Below are 16,366 nucleotides of genomic sequence, written 5' to 3'. Positions count from 1 at the left end.
ACAGACAAGTCGAAGATGAGAAGTTAGTGTACATCAATGTATATATAATCAGGGCAATGAATATTTCGTTGCAGGGCTTTGCCTAAAATTATAACTATCCTGGATGACCTCAATTAGGCGCATGTTTATATGCAGTTTAAGAAATAAATGACTTAGTTACCAATGTTTTCAAGGCATTTCAGATCTCATTGCAGTTTTTGCTTTAGCAGTATTATCAACCCACATTCAACAAAAAAAACTTATGCTTCTGCTGCTACCAACACCAGTGTGACATAACAGTGGCTATTTCCACATCGCGTATAAGTATTTATGTATCACAATGATCATTTCCTATGAACCTTGCACAAAATTAGCTTCACCTTCAAAAAGATCTAATGGCGCGTCCAGTTTCAACCGTTAAATACAGGATCGCTGAATCCACTAAAATCTCTCGTAGTTATGTCAATTGAGGTAAGTTTTAACTTCCCATTTCTTGCCATGGTAACTAGTACAGATATTTCTGCGGCGGATAAGATGGTGAACATTTCTGAAATACAGCTCCCAGCAGTAAACATAACTCAATATTAATTTGAGCTCCATTTTATAAATTTTCCTTGATCTTTCCTGGAATATATGAATGAAAGCTCAGCAAGTTGTATTTTTCTAATATTTATGTATAGCAAATCAATCAGTGATATGGGTAAAAGCCATCATTGAATAAAAGATCTCAATCGATGATGCAAATATACAATAATCCACAAACTGTAAATGAGTAAAATGTTTCTGCAACAATGTGAGGTATTAGAAAAGATATCTTCAGCAGGATTTCTGAGACACTATGGGCTTACCATATATATATGAAGCAAAAAAACGTGACAATGCAGATAAAACAAACCTTGTTTAATTTCGAGATAATATCCGAAATAACTTGTCATATGTGCATGCTTGTATGCGTGGGTCTAGTTGGAACTGATATGAATAAACAAATTTAGGCAATGGCACAAATAGGAGCACCTGGTCGTTGGGGCTCGGCTCTAACTTCCCAAGAAATGCAAGTTCAAACTTCTGCACAGGAATCAAGACTTGGGGGGAAATCAAGATCCATTTATTATGGGATAAATACATTCGAGCATACAGGTAAAATTATTATATTGAAGATAAATAAAAACTAACAAAAAAATAAGACATATATGGTGATGCTATACGAATATAAACTCTAAACCAGGGGTGTGCAACCCTTTGCATAAGCTAGCTGTTGAGGCAATATAAAGTTATAGGCATAGATAAATTGGACTCAGGTTTAGGCTTCGCAATGCAAAAAGATTGAAAACCTGTTTCGCGGGCCGCACATCATTCAAAATTGTCACTTTCCCGCATGCCGCATAAAATCCTCAAGGGCCGCTTCTGGCAGGTTGCACACCCCTGCTCTATAATATAAAAGCTACTGGAAAAATATGAAAACATATGATGCAATAATCATTAGTGAATATTGGAGTCCTTGATATGGGCAAGATAGGTTCAACAACAGCAAGAAAAGTCTGTTTTTTCCAGAATATACTTTGTTTCATCTAAGAGCGGTTTCAATTGCTTTGGAATATCAAGCAGATCGTATTTCCTCATAAATTCTTTTTTCTGCTTCTCACCATCTTCAATCTTTCCATATCCAGCTATTATGGCTCTTCCAAGATTATATAAAGCCCAAGCAAATATGTTGGGGTTTTTATTGAACTGTGAGTTTATTCCATTTTCATGATTAAATGACAGATGAAATACTTCCAGTGCTTTCTCATACTCTCCAATTGCTGCATAGAACTTCCCAACATGGACAATACAACTAGAAGCAACCACAAATTCAGCGGCATTTTCTTTTGCAATTTTGTATACTTGCTCACATTCAGCGATTGCAGTTGGAATTGGATGCTGCCGAGCCACCTCCCTTTTTTTGTACAGTTTGGTGATCGCTTTAACAAGGTATTTCATAGCATTCAGGATTGTGTATGGCGTTCCTGAAACAAGTTTGTAGATTCCATGCTCATAAAAATCATCCCTTACATCTCTCAAAGCCATTGCAAGTTGCCTAGCTTTTTCAATTCGCTCCCAAAATTCATCATCTGTCTCATTTTGCCGAGAATGCAACATTCTTGGAAGTTTGTTGTTTGCGACAAGGATATACTCGAAAATAGATTTGACTTTGGTGTCTTCATACATAATTTTACATAACTCTAATCCAAGCTCAGTGTACCATTCATAGCGTTTCTGCTCTTCTCTTGTTATATCATTTTTTAAATATAAAACCTGACGACCTCTCGAATGCAATATCGAAGCAATGCGTTCTGTGAGGTATATACTTCTTAGCACATTTGGTTTTAAAAGACAGTTGTTTTCCTGGAGAGTTTTCAATTGCAAATCTGTTAAATATCGTTGTTTTTTCAATGTCTCTGCCATTTCTTTTTGTTGTTTTTCTCCTATTTTTCTCTTCATACCTCCTAGCAAATTAGATGTGACTGGAAACAACCTCGAGCAATTTCTCTGGATAAATTCTAGCGGTATTTTTTCACTTGCCTTTTTCAGTTTTTTGTATGCTTTTTTAGCTGTCTGGTGAGGGTTCTTATCACATCCGTAGTGTAAAAGTACCTTTAATTCGGCTGCTTTTGTTGTATGGTTTCCAGGGCATAAACGAAAAAATGAATTTCCAGTATAACAGCATGCAATACTCCATAAGTAATCAATAGCTTTCTCAAAATTGTCATCCTTTGTAACTGGAGAATGTTGAGTAGTTGCAAATCCTAAAACTTCATACAAACGAGACAAACTCATTTGTAATTCAAAATTTTCCTTTTTAGGTGTATCCAGTTTATACTCTTTTTCCAAGAATTGAACTCCTAATTCAGTAACATGATTCATGTGGTTCAACATGTCATACAGAAGAACAGAATCTGTTCGAAGTCTGTTTTCCTTCCCAACTAAACTGATCATTGCCTGCACAACGTTCACAAGAACTTTTGCTTTTTCATCCTCTGACATACTCATTCGTACCGCATGAAGGATATCCATGTGAATGTTTAACAACTGATTACCATATTCATGTGATAATTTGGTATCACATACACTTGCATCACACTTGCTTTCTAATTTCTGAAGTAAGTACATGACTTCTTTTTGTATTTGTTCATTACTTATTTCCTCAACTGCTTGAAATAGCCTCCCAATAAGCAAATCTGGTATATTTTCATTGTTGAGAAAGGACATCATTTTTATGACCTCAAATTGCCTCTCTTCTCTCTTTTCTTCCTCTCCTCCCTCTTCCCTTGGCTTTAGAATTTTCAATATAACTTCGTAGCCATGATTTTCACCCAACCCATGCAATTCTGGATGTTCATCCATTATTTTCTTTTCTACGTCAATGACATCTTGATCTTTTCCTAAACCCTCAAAGTACTTTTTGTAAGATTCGCCGTATGTTTGGCAGTAAATTTTTGCAAGCAACAGTCTCAATGGTGAATATGCAAGAACTCTAGCCAATTGTTGTCTTTCTTTTTTGCTGGAATTCTGATTTGGAATGTTTAAAAACTCTTCTGCTTCTTCTTCTGTAAAACCAGTTACTTGCTGCACAACATAATTGTTCAAACTATCAATATCTTCTTGAATATAAAATGCATTCTTCACCTGATCAACAGTGACCATTTGTATGATTTGATTATCATCAGACTGATCTGAAACTGCTGTAACACATTTTTGAACGAGGTTCTTTTCTTCTTTTGTTACATCTTCCACAACAAAAAGGGCCCGAAGATTAAATTTCTTGAAGATATGGATAACTCTTTGCATTTTGAGATCTTCTCCATCTATTTCTAAATCATGTTTGTCATCATTTGTTAACAAACCAGCTCTTTCAAGGGAATTTATAAATTCTTGCCACTTTTTTTTAACAAGATCCATATCCCGTTGACACTGGACATGAAATATGATGAAGTTTCCTATAGTTTTGTCCAAATGTTCACACACTGCTCGAACAGCTTGAGACTTTCCACTGCCTGACATTCCGTAAACATGAATAACTCTGTTTTCTCCGCCTTGAACGCATTCTAAGATATCCTTAAAGCTTTTATATTTTTTAAAACTTGGGCGTGGACGTGTGTAAGTTTTCAGTTCACTCAAATCGAACTGGAAACGAGGGAAAGAGGGCAACAGGTCTGAAGTTGTTGTCATTGAATTGAAGCATCCAGCTATGGTATCCGTATCGCTTTCAACATTGTCAATGTAGGATGTGCCTGCTACACTGTGTATATTTCCCAAGTTATCACACTCCTCGCTATCCGATCGTGCAACCCCATGTAAATCATGAAATGCCTTGTTTCGTCGTTGGCAGTCTGAAAATAGTTTTTTAGCCTAGTGAAATATATGGGACGGTTGTAATTACCTCCATTTGGAGGAATTGTACTAGAGCTGAGGATTGTAGTCTTGGTCAACCAATGCGTTCAGTCGATAAGATTTTATTCAAGTCTTCAACAATATTTCAAAGTAAAGTGATTGGTGTACTGAATGTAATATATAAACATTGTAGACTACCACGCTATTATGAATTCAATTTTTTTTTTATCTTTTTATCCATGATACTTGCTAAATTTTTTCATTTTTGAATGAAAATAAAAAAAGCAGAGCAACATTTTTTCCAAATCATGAAACACATCCTGTGAAATATTTATGGCCGAGAACATTTCTGAGCTGGCATTTTTTTTCTAGTAATGCCATGCTGCACATAATACAACTATATTGTTGAAAAAAATGTTTTTTACATACCACGAAAATCTTCAACTGCCTTCTGTATAGCAGCAACGGCCAATTGATACTTTTGTTCCTTCTCATCTGAACTAGTCTTGGAAATACGTTTGATTTCATTGTGGTCAATGCCCAATGTTGTTTCCCATATTTTGATGTTGGCATCTGGATGTAACTGCTGACCATCTATTCATAACAAACAAATATTTTTTTATACGTGTATTGCAATACTGTAAAACAATAGCTGTTTACAAACTAATGAAAGTATTATACAAAATATGTGTAATTATTGTGATTATTTCAAAATGAACATTAAATGTACTATGCCTAAATGTCGTCCTATGTTTGTTTATTTCAACTTTCCTCTGCTATTAAAGATACAAAATTGTTAATTTGAGCCTTTCATTGTAAATGACTGTGTGCCTTCTTAAGAGTATGCTAAGCAACATGAACCTTAAATAAATTAAAAAAAATAAACAGGAATATAATTTCTAATATTTATAAATAAAAACATAATATACCTTTATCCCCATGTAGATAATTGCGACTCTGTTGCAATTGTCTCCATACATCAGAGCAGTTCATTTCCACAAGCTGATCAACGAAGGCACTGCAGAAGATTGTTTTGGCTATACCAAGCCAGTGATTATAAAATTGATCATCACCTGGAAGCAAAAATAAGTTATTTCAAATAAACACTCATATTCCTGCTAATGATAAGGTATAGTGCATGATTTCAATATAAGGAACAGTAATTCATTTCTTCATTAACAAATGAAGCTTCGAGCAGTCACTGAAATGTAATGAACTTTTAAGCCAGTGGTTCTCGAACGGTGGGGTGCGTATCACAAGGGGGGGGGAGGTAACACATCTGGGGCGAAGACAATTTTTTGAGGGGACATGAAGCTAATTAAAAATTGCCCGCCTTATTTTGGATACTCAAATTTCAAAACTTTTCATTTATTTCATTGTAATTTTACCAAGTTTTTCGAATAAAACATACTTTCGCCTCAATATTTGTTATTTGTAGCTTATTGTTAGTTGGTTATTTTTGAGGTGGGGCGCGAAATTTTATAAATTCTAAAAGTTTGAGAACCACTGTTTTAAGCAATAATAATTGATAATAAGATAAAATAAACAGTTTATTATTACAAATTTACTTGTCATCGAAAATTATCTAAATCTATTTGAATAGGTTTCTCACCAAAATAATAATAAATAAGTACTGCGAGAGACCATAGATTAGGTAAGGAAAATATAAATTTATTCCTATGATAAAAGCATTTCTATTTCAAACTGTCAAAATGAGAAAAAATAAACTATTTAACATCGAGGACGAACCGAAATAATTATTTTTGCCAGTACTACATTTTAGACACCAGCTAGATCACCACGTTAACGACTAAATTTGGAAGACGCAGGTATAATAAAAAGTTTCGACATACCTCGGTTTATTGTCTGATTAGACATCTCGATTACGATACATTGATATTCGAGAAATCAAAAAATGCAGAAAGTCTGCCTAATTCTAGCAAAACCACAGCAACTAAGATAGTTTTCTGCAAAACCGCCCATTATAATACGAGCAAGAGATGATTTCTAGGTGCTGCGCCGGGGAATTCCCCCGAAGTTGGTGAACGAAAGTAGTTTCGAGGTAGCGATTGAGTTTTTCTTTTATTTCCTGCGTATAAATTACGAATAAAAGAGTGCAATATTACAGAAGAAACTACTTTCGTGATAGTTCACCCAATGTAGGCAAATAAATAATGCCTTCATTTGTGTTGCATAATCACCCACACGCCAAGGTTATGAGAAATAATATGTTGCCTCGTCCCATGCCCGACTTCAGCTAATATCCAAACAAAAAATTTACACAATCTCATGAAAATAAATATTTAAATCCGAAGTCATTTAACGTCATGAAAGGGTGAGATATGATATGTTTGCTCTGTTCTGAGAACTGGGCATTCCACGGAAGTCCGGATTTCTCTCTATTCGGGCACGTGCAAGGGGTAAAGTGACAACATGATGTTCATTAATTTCTTTCTCACATATAGACCAGGGCTACTCAACTGGCGGACCGCGGTCCGACACCGGATCTTTTGAGTATTGGATTTCGACCTCACCTAATTATTTATTTTGGATCAATAGCCCCACTTTTTGAATTTCTTATCATAAAATGACTTTCATAGTTTTGAATATATACGAAAAGAAATATAACATCATAATAAACAATTTTAATTTGCTACTAATCATTAGTCGGTCGAGGAAGTGCTCGTTTAAGGATGCCGAAATATCAGTTCTGGAAAGCCCGGACCCAAATAATTTTGAAGTTTTGTTTGCGGACCTTCGATAAAAATAGTTGAGTAGCCCTGCTCTAAGATATTGTTAAATATCAGTCGCTGCTTTACTTTAGCCTTGTTCGGAGTAAGCGTCGTATTACGTCATTATACAAAAAAATACTTGGGACTTACTACGCTCACGTAACTGCAGATTTGCAATAGCTATTCCGAGTATAATCGTGGTAATGATGACATACAAATTGAAACAGTATTTAGTTCATGCTATATGCTCATCGGTGGCTACGCGGCATTAACATTTTGACATGCGTTATGGCATTGTTTCCAAGGCGTTGTGTATATATATTAGGTTTATAAAAACAAAACATTTAAAAATACACACAATATCCGGAATCCTTATGATTGTTCATTCCAAAAGTATTTCAATAAATATTGTAAGTCTAAATTTAGAATTCTATTCCCCAAATATTCCGGAATGAATATTGCCAACAAACACTATAAAGCTAAAAATATTCACACCTTCTCAAATTATGGATTTGTTTCATATGAAGCTATTTTTAGTGCCCTTTAACGGTCCATTGCGCCCCCGAATCGGGCGCCAGAAATCTGCATTGTTTGTTCATAAATCCTTCTAATGACCACAATCCAAGCAATTTCGTATCAAAACAAAGCCTATGACGTCATAATTTGCTGTGCGTAAATAAAGCATTAATCTTAAACTATTGAGGACAAGAAAAGCTCGACATTTGCCAAAGTGAATAAAATTTTGTTATGTCAAACGTGAATTTTAGGTTTATTAATAAATAATTTTGTCTAAATATAGTAATAATCGCCACAAGCAAACTTGTCGAGTCTTGTCAAACTTCGGCCCGTCCAAAATTAGATTTCCTTGGTTAAGGTTTCAACTTTCAACCAAATCTCCTTTGGTAATATACCGAGCCAATCATTAAGGATAATCATTTGTTATTTGCGCTTAAAGCTATGAGCTAAATATAGACTATTCTAAAATGTCAATAATTTCTCATTAATTATTGGATATACTTGTTCAGCTGTGTATAAAATAATATTACATTAATAAGCAAGCTCAGGCAAACCTGTCCTGTCGATATTTCGCCGTTTCGAAATTGGATTTTTTGAGTTATGGTTTCAACAAAATCATCATTGTTACTTTATCAAGTCCTTAGGGTAAAGTATTTGAAATTGGAGATTTGGTTTTGAAACTATGGGCTAAATATAGCATATTCTGCAATGATTACTGGATATCCTTGTTTAGCTGTATATTAAATAAGATTACACGAATATAAAAATAAAGTGGGAATGTTCTAGTATAGTTTATATGTAAACAAAATTACTGCTGGTCCAGCAAATAGATAATTGGCAATTTACCAAATTATGTTTGTACAAAATGAATTTCGAATTTTATTTATTATTTATAATTCATGCGAAGAGTTTGTTTAGTAAGGCTGGTTTTGTCACTCAACTGGTTTTTCTGTTTTCTTCCATTTTACGTTAAATTCTTGCTTAGAAAGTTCACATTTACATAGGCATGAAGTTTGCATATACAGGGCCTGCAGGGAGATTCTTTAAGAAATCGTTGGACATGAAAGGCGAGATCACGTCGTATTAGTAACTCCTCACTCCCCTTCCCTATTCTTGGGATGGCTCGGCGGTGTGGCGCATCGTGCTAAGCGTTAGGAATACGCCCGCCACCGCACCTCTGAATACCGAGCGTAATCTCGCAGGTTCGACCTTCCGCCATCAAATCCATGCATCTGAAAACTTATCCTATTATAACCTTCCAAATACATAAATGCCGGAAAAACTCGGTCATGCTATACACCTGCGATAGCAGTAATAGCCCGGCTCACACTCACTTCCATCTGGTTGGAGCAAAATATAATCAGCGGAACATTACGAGCGTGTCCGAACATTTAGCGACAAATGGCCACGTTTTGGTGAAAAATATAATGGGTAATTGCGCCGGAAAATTAGCCCAAGTCATTTTCAGAAAATTAATTGAGATTTTTTTGCAGGCTCGTGCAAGTAATCGACAACGTGCTTCTGAAACTTGAAGTACTAACCGAACAAAACGTCTACCTTGACTCGAAGAATGTAAAAGTTGCGGTTGCTGGAATTAGTGGAAACGAAACATTTACTGGAAAATCATTTACGCTGTCGTCCAATTTACAGGTAAATTGATGTTTTTTAAGTGATTTTCAACTGCTCTAAACAAAGCGCTGGTCAAGTAGATAATGGCACCAATGAACATCGAAGACTTATTGGTCAATCCGTTACCCCTTTGTGGATTACTGAGACCGGAGGTTATTATTCTGAAACTATCCTGCGTATAATTATTGGCGATTTATATAGATCTTACTCTTAATCTTTTTACTCTTCGAAGCATAAAGTCTTGAAAATACTCCTTAATTAATATTTCTATGAGTGCACGGACTGCTTGATCAAAATTTTACATTTCTTCAATTTGATTCACACATAGCATTTCTGATTTTATTGTTTCGTATAAATCCAATCTTTCGATCGTAAAGACCCACAAACCTATTAGCTAAACGAATTTGTTCAGTCAATATTAAAATATTCATTCTATTTCAGCCTGGTATATCCGATGGGACCGACTCGGGAGGCAACTCTGGCCGGGCTTCTGTGTTTATTCCACCAAGTGTCACAGAAAAAGTAACTTCTTCAAGTTTTACAAGGATTCAATTTACGGTTTACACGAGTACTGCTTTGTTCAATGTAAGTATAGGCTTGTTGGACACAAAATGTATATATCTATGTGCATGTAGATCGTTTGTTATTATGTTGTTGTTGATCATGTTGTTAGTATTCTTCTTCTTCTTGATTTTTGTGCAATGACGTCATCAAATTAAAAATCTGGCTCCTTGATTTGAATTGACAAACAAGGTATCCATTAATATTGAAGTTCAAGAAATATTTTAACCTATCCGAGATATTTTGATGTCTGGGATTAGTGAAGATGGATTGGTAAAACCCAAGATCAAGACATATTCATATTAAACAAATGAAATAGAACGTCTGAAACCCGACACCGGCACTTTTTACTATACAGCCTCTTAGGAAAATCACTCAATTAAAAAACGAGTTATCACAGAAGATCGGTAGTTTTTCCTACTTCATTAGGCGGATGTATTCAGTAGTTTATTTTTTGCCTTGCTGCAAGAATGAACTAATTTCCCAGTAAAGGGAAGCGTATATATATATATATATATATATATTTATCTTTGTTGTGAAAAAATATTTCAAGCATCAGATTAAATAATTTATTCTGCCTACAGCATGTTCGAGTGGATGATGGAACCGTGCCTAGGTCTCGGATCAAATATGAACGTCTCAGTGTATTCCGACCATGTTGTATCAGCAAGTATAGGTGAGTTATGACATATATTTTTAATAAGAGAGTTGACGTGAAATCTAAATCCGTTACGGATATCGGTACGGAATGTTTGGAAGAGCAATCTCTGTTCACCACGATAATGAACTTGGCTTTGTGTTCTACAGCGGTTCCCAACCGGGAGCCCATGACCCACCAATGGGGCAACAGAGCAGTTGGAGGGGCCACATCGCTAGGCACAAAACTGATTTTACTTTTTCCTTTCTTTACAACAAAAACTCCTTGTTCATTCTAGTTCCATTGCCTGATAATGTGATTTCACAGGGTGTTTTCACTTTGTTGAGCATGAATTGTTTGAACATAATGGGATTTGGGATCTACCAATCAAAATAACACTATAAATACCACTGGGATGATAAACAGGGGGGCCATGAGTGCTATTAGCTTTCGACACCCACGGGCCATAAAAGGCTGAGAACATCTGGTGTACTACCTCAAATATTGTGAAATAATAAAAAATCCTTTACGAGTAAGAAAACGTGGCAATGCGAAAACAAATTCCACATTTATGCCGATCATAAAAATTCCTCGGGAACAAACAGATGTTTCGTTTTAGTCTCGAAACTTCATATTTTGAGTATTTCAATTGAAACAAATGAAGAAAAACTTGAATGCATATTTGGGCGCTTTGGAAGTATTCGTACAAAGATGACGCACAGCCTGAACAGCCCTAACCTGTTACACATACTATGTTCAGGTTGTGCGCCATCTTGGTACGAGTACTTCGGGAGCACCCATATTTGTTCGAATTCACTGGATTTTCGGTAATCCATATTATTCGATCTCATTTGAACAAGCTCTGCACATGCGGCTGATGAGTTAGGAGTTTATGTCAATATTTGTTCATTTGATTTGACAAAAAACCAAGAATCTTAGAAAAAACACACAACATTTCATAGTTATTTACTCATAATTATTTTTGCAGGCAACACAAAGATTACAGGATTGAGTGAAAATGTTACAATTACCATATCACGATCTAATTCATATTACGGGAAAGGACCGCATTGTGTGTTTTACAACTTCCCTGTGACTCTGTGAGTATTTTTTGTTCAACAACAAACTATTTATTGAGACGGGTGAAATGATCGGGACATTTGGTAATTACCAACGCGTGATTTGCCGCTATAATGCTTTATATCAGTTGTTCCCAAACCGCAGCCCGCGTAACAATTTAATCGTCATAATGACCCCAATTGTTACATTGTGCTTCTCATCATTATCTGTACCTGGAAATATTCTTTACAATCCATATGTTTTGCAATTCAAGTTTTTACTAAAAAATTTTACTCCAGGCCATGTTTTCGATGGGTCGACGGCTATCGACGAAACATTACCTTATTTCCAGAGTATCTTTCATAATATGAAATCAAAAGTACGAATTTGAAACGCGGAGTTAGAATATATTGCCTTCGTAATAAATTTTTATTGAGGCTTAGTTCAAATCTTCAAGCAAAAATTGCAAGCGTGTACACTATATGAGGTGAACCGGAATCCTTCTTGCTTGACAAAACCTATACAAATACAGTGAGCAAACGCGAGTTTTTTTTAATTAATTTCTCATTTCATTTAGAATAACGGAGGCGAGGGAAGTTGGTCGGCAGAAGGATGTCATTTAAATCCCGAATCTACTTCAACAACGACCATTTGCGATTGTAAATATTTGACCAATTTTGCTGTTATTATGGTAAGTGTGATAGCAACATGAATCATTGTTTGAGGCTCTGGGCAACCACAATTTAACTAGGAACCTAACTCAGTTTAACGATGTACTTGCCGCCAGATTGCTCTGAACAAACTCATTATACAAAGAGTTTTTCGTCACTGTGTAGTTGAATTTAGAGAGATCGATAATTCCAATTAAAATACATAACATTTAATGGTTGTTCGTGTAACTATTTTCAAAGAAACACAAAAATCACAGCATTAGATAAAAATGTCAAAATAAACCCATTGAATTCATATTGACTGCAAGTAGGCCTACGCCTAGGCCTACCAATAACAGTAGTTTGTCATCTGCTTTCCTTGAAAATGAGGGAGCTTATGAATATTTAAAAATTTGATAACGGCACATGATGACTCACCATCAACGAAGTGCTGTCCGCAAACAGTGAAACACAAGTGAGATGGCTTCTGAACTTGACACCAAGCATTCCTGTCAATAGATGATATCCACATTGCGCGACGTTCCGGATCAGTGGAATATAACTGAAGATCCATTTCGTTGTCTATACTCTATACTATACGTAAGGCCAACGGAACAATACGAAATAACAATTTTCAACAGCCAAACAAAACGGAAACGTATAATCCGACTTGCAACTGACAGGAGCCAAATGGACGTTTTTGTTTTATTGCCGTCCAGTAACAAAGTCACGTGACCCATGCAAGTCCTCTATAACTAAAGGCGCAGCAGCCATGGTTTTATTAAAAGGGAGGGGGTTCAAAATAGAAAATTCCCGAGCAACACTCATCGCTCAATCCATGGCCGACCCGAAAATTTAAAATGTCTTGTCATATCAATTCAATTGTGTTCATCGTTGCTCGCCTTTGAGTTGACTAATATATATACTTCGGCAACCATGAAATACTTGTTAATTAAACCGTCTACTAGCAATGAATGGATTAAAATCGTATTTTTGAGTTGCTCTTTCAGCACTTAGGATTATCGCAATGTTTCGTTGTTAAGGGAGAGTTTGCAGTTATGAAGCCAATTATATTTGATACCTTCATATCGAATTCGGTCTATGCAAAAATGTATCGGTGATTCTAGATGCAGTGATGGGACAAATATCGGCCGACACAGTAAAATGATCAAACTTTCATTAAAGGGTTCAGATCAGAGGTCGGCAAACTACGGCCCGCGGGCCGGATTCGGCTTGTTAAAATTTAGAAAACTGTCATTCCCAACAAGAAATCATCAGTAGCCCAATTAATAACACATTTTTAAACTGCCAATTATGGTTACTGTATTGTTTACCATTTGAGATTCCAGCCTACATATACGAATGCCGTCAATCATGTTTTGTCGACATACGATTGAATCATCTCATTGGCATACACGACCAGTATAACCCATGGAAGTTGGTCGCAAGATAGTAAAGTTTAGTGTGGCGATCGGGTCGTGAATTAAACGCCGTTAGGTCAGGTACTGAATAGTGTAGCACCGCAGGTCGAAGATAGGTCCGTGGGTCGGGAATAGGTGGGTTGAGGGAGATAGGGCAGTAGAAAAGAGAAAAGTTAAGGGAGATAGAGCGGTGGTTAGAGGATGCGAAACTTGGGGAGATAGGGCAGTGGGTCGAGGATAGGAAGGTTGAGAGAGATAGGGCAGTGGGTCGAAGACAGTTCTCAAGTAAACGAATAGCTCGCGGAGACACTAAGTGTCTTTAACGGAGTCTTGAGGCTCAGGCTGCGTACGGAGCACTTTGAGAACCTAAAGTCTACGTAGTAGGATATAACAATGCGAACAACTAAGTAACGAATGTTTCCCCGACTTTTGATCTCTTGCATTCTTCCTCTTTACACTCTACCATTGCAAAATTATTGATACTTATTTCAAGAATTGGTTTGCGAGTATAGGACTCATATTTACCAAAACACAACTAAAATCTAACAAATAACACGCGAAAACCGACAAAACGAGGTAATATTCACAACCATGAACAGAGTCTTTGCGATTCATAGGGTAGCTACTTTGGCAATCTTTTGGGCAATATTGCTATCTAAATACCCCCGGCATTGCAAAAAAAGCTTTTACAGGCATTTTTACATTTATGTGAGATCGGGTTTTCAAAATTGACAACTACAGAAACAAATTGCTTGAATAACATCACTTTTATTTTTAAATTTAATATCAACCTAAATTTAAAACGTTTATTGTTACGTCAAATTCTGCACTTATGCTGATTGGCCATATGTTACGACAGTAAATAAGGAAGTCTAAACTCGGGGGAAAATCTATAATTATAATTAGAGTTTTATATAGTTGTTATAGCTAAATTCGGTACACAGACGCGATGCTTATATTTACCCCGTATTTGCGGACCCCAGGTGTGTCCAGTGTTTCGCTAGTCAGATTTTCCCTATGAAGAATGCGTAAAATTGATATGAGGTGCAATTTGTAATACTTTTGCTAAAAACCTTTGTTTTCCCGCCATGGCCCCAGCCCTATCAGTACAAATGCTAACACACCGCTCCCATGATAATTCATCATTCTGTAGTCTCGTCGCCACTGCTGAGAGTATGTCTTGACGAGTGCATGTTCCAGAAAGCAGAAAGCGCCAAGCACATGAGTAACTTATATACCTAACGAACACAATCAACTCGCTAAACCAGACGTATCCGTGGATTCCTCCAATTGGAAAGCGTATTTTCCTCCTTGGACTCTATGAATCAGTTGGCACCTAATATCTTGACCCATTTCGCTGATACGTCGGCGAATGGTATCTACAGACATTGGTATTTCTTTCATTTCCATAGTCACCTTGTCTCCATTCATAATTTGACTAATTGCAATAGTTTTGATTAGTGTTTCTCCAATGGTGTGTGATTTTTTATCTTTTGCGATTAAATATGCCACTTCATACAATGCCTTTTGAGATTTTTCTAAGCTTGTGAGATACTTTGTCATTGTTTTCATTTCGCCTAACAATTCTTTTTCTGGTCGGCGGAAAAATGTATTGGTTCGTCAATGAATTCTGGATGCTTTGCTGTAAGATGGCGTTTCAATCTCACTACTTTCAGGCTCTCGTTGGCAAGAACACCGGAACAAACAACACATTGAGGACGTGACTCATCATTTATAAGAATACACTTGAAACCAAGCTTTATAAATTCTTCACTGTACTTCCGCTCATAAGGATGGTTTGAGTGATGTATTGCTATCCGATGAGGGTGTGGAGATGAGTCTTTTGTCGGGCGTTGGTCCCCACTGCTTGAAAACGCAAAGATGTCTGAAGGTGCATGCAGTGTTCTGTTTTCACGTAATTTCTCCGTTGTATCTTCCGCTCGCGACTTTTTTGGAGTATTCTTCAGTAACCAGTTTGTCAACATTATTTGTGACTAAAACTACCTTTAAAATTCTTAACCCCGCTGAATATTGAATTTAACCAAGAATATCTTACAATACCAAATGTACCAGCACCCTGACTATTTAATTTAGAATGGACAAATCTCATCATCTGTCTTTATCAAGCAATTCCACACGACTACTGCTATCCCCGCATTGCTACGAAACAATACAATTGTGTAGGATAATACCAATTACCAATGCAAACATCTACGTAATGAATGTTTCCTCGATTTTCGATCCCGTCAAAATTCTTCCGCTTTATACTCTACCATTGCAAAATTATGGGTTATTATTTAAATAATGGTTTTGCGAGTTCGCGCCTATAAACCGGTTTATATGTTCCAAACTATCATTTTAATTCAATACATTCAACAACCTTTCATTTACATGTGCCAAAAGTCTGGCCTAGTCTATCACAGCTCTTTCTAGATTAATTTTTGATTACTGAATTTAAAATAAAAATCTGACAGAGCAAAATGATTATTGAGTTATTTGATTAGGACTTATATTTACCAAAACCCAACTAAAAACTAACAAACAACACGCGAAAACCGCCAAAACGAGATAATATTCACAACCACGAAAGACTGTCTGAATGGCAAAAGTATCTGAGCGCTTCTGAAACGTTTATTGTTACTTCAATTTTGCACTTATGCTGATTGGCCAATGTTACGGCAGTAAATAAAGAAGTGTATACTCGGGGAAACATTCATAATTATAGTCAGAGAATGGTGCTCCCGAAGTATGCGAACCAAGATGGCGGACATCGGAACGTAACATGGGTAACAGGTTAGGGTTAGGCGATAA

At 36.2% G+C, this 16,366-nt stretch overlaps 2 protein-coding genes across 3 annotated transcripts; one reads left to right on the top strand and one right to left on the bottom strand.

The window, feature by feature from the left end:
• Positions 1 to 628: 628 nt before the first annotated feature.
• Positions 629 to 7,709, bottom strand: LOC120345200 (uncharacterized). 2 transcript variants are annotated; one of them, XM_078113213.1, is made up of 4 exons: positions 7,578 to 7,709; positions 5,280 to 5,423; positions 4,780 to 4,944; positions 629 to 4,349 (listed from the first exon to the last, which is right to left on the bottom strand). In XM_078113213.1, exons 2-4 carry the CDS (start codon positions 5,341 to 5,343, stop codon positions 1,498 to 1,500), a joined length of 3,081 nt encoding a protein of 1,026 aa, XP_077969339.1. In that variant the 5' UTR covers positions 5,344 to 5,423; positions 7,578 to 7,709; the 3' UTR covers positions 629 to 1,497. The 2 variants fall into 2 exon arrangements, with proteins under 2 accessions (XP_077969339.1, XP_039270570.2); XM_039414636.2 differs by lacking the exon at positions 7,578 to 7,709 and adding an exon at positions 6,204 to 6,408.
• An 895-nt stretch (positions 7,710 to 8,604) lies between these two features.
• Positions 8,605 to 12,196, top strand: LOC144423014 (adhesion G-protein coupled receptor G6-like). Its single transcript, XM_078113170.1, has 6 exons — positions 8,605 to 8,678; positions 9,092 to 9,248; positions 9,669 to 9,826; positions 10,373 to 10,464; positions 11,414 to 11,517; positions 12,062 to 12,196. The coding sequence occupies exons 1-6, from the start codon at positions 8,605 to 8,607 to the stop codon at positions 12,194 to 12,196; spliced, it is 720 nt and encodes a 239-aa protein (XP_077969296.1).
• The last annotated feature ends 4,170 nt before the right edge of the window (positions 12,197 to 16,366 follow it).

The sequence above is a fragment of the Styela clava genome, chromosome 5, assembly GCF_964204865.1.
Source record: "Styela clava chromosome 5, kaStyClav1.hap1.2, whole genome shotgun sequence".
NCBI classification, from domain to species: Eukaryota; Metazoa; Chordata; class Ascidiacea; order Stolidobranchia; family Styelidae; genus Styela; species Styela clava.
This window is presented reverse-complemented; position numbering and strand designations above follow the sequence as displayed.

Bases quoted from the DNA above. Each gene is read 5' to 3' on its own strand.
- LOC120345200 (XM_039414636.2), bottom strand. From the start codon at position 6,228: ATGTCTAATCAGACAATAAACCGAG. The intron at 5,424-6,203 runs GTATGTCGAAAC...TTTTGCTTCCAG, and splicing joins TAATCAGACAATAAACCGAG to GTGATGATCAATTTTATAAT. The intron at 4,945-5,279 runs GTATATTATGTT...TGTTATGAATAG, and splicing joins TTATCTACATGGGGATAAAG to ATGGTCAGCAGTTACATCCA.
- LOC144423014 (XM_078113170.1), top strand. From the start codon at position 8,605: ATGAAGTTTGCATATACAGGGCCTGCAGGGAGATTCTTTAAGAAATCG. The intron at 9,827-10,372 runs GTTGGACACAAA...TTCTGCCTACAG, and splicing joins TTCAATGTAAGTATAGGCTT to CATGTTCGAGTGGATGATGG. The intron at 10,465-11,413 runs GTGAGTTATGAC...TTATTTTTGCAG, and splicing joins TGTTGTATCAGCAAGTATAG to GCAACACAAAGATTACAGGA.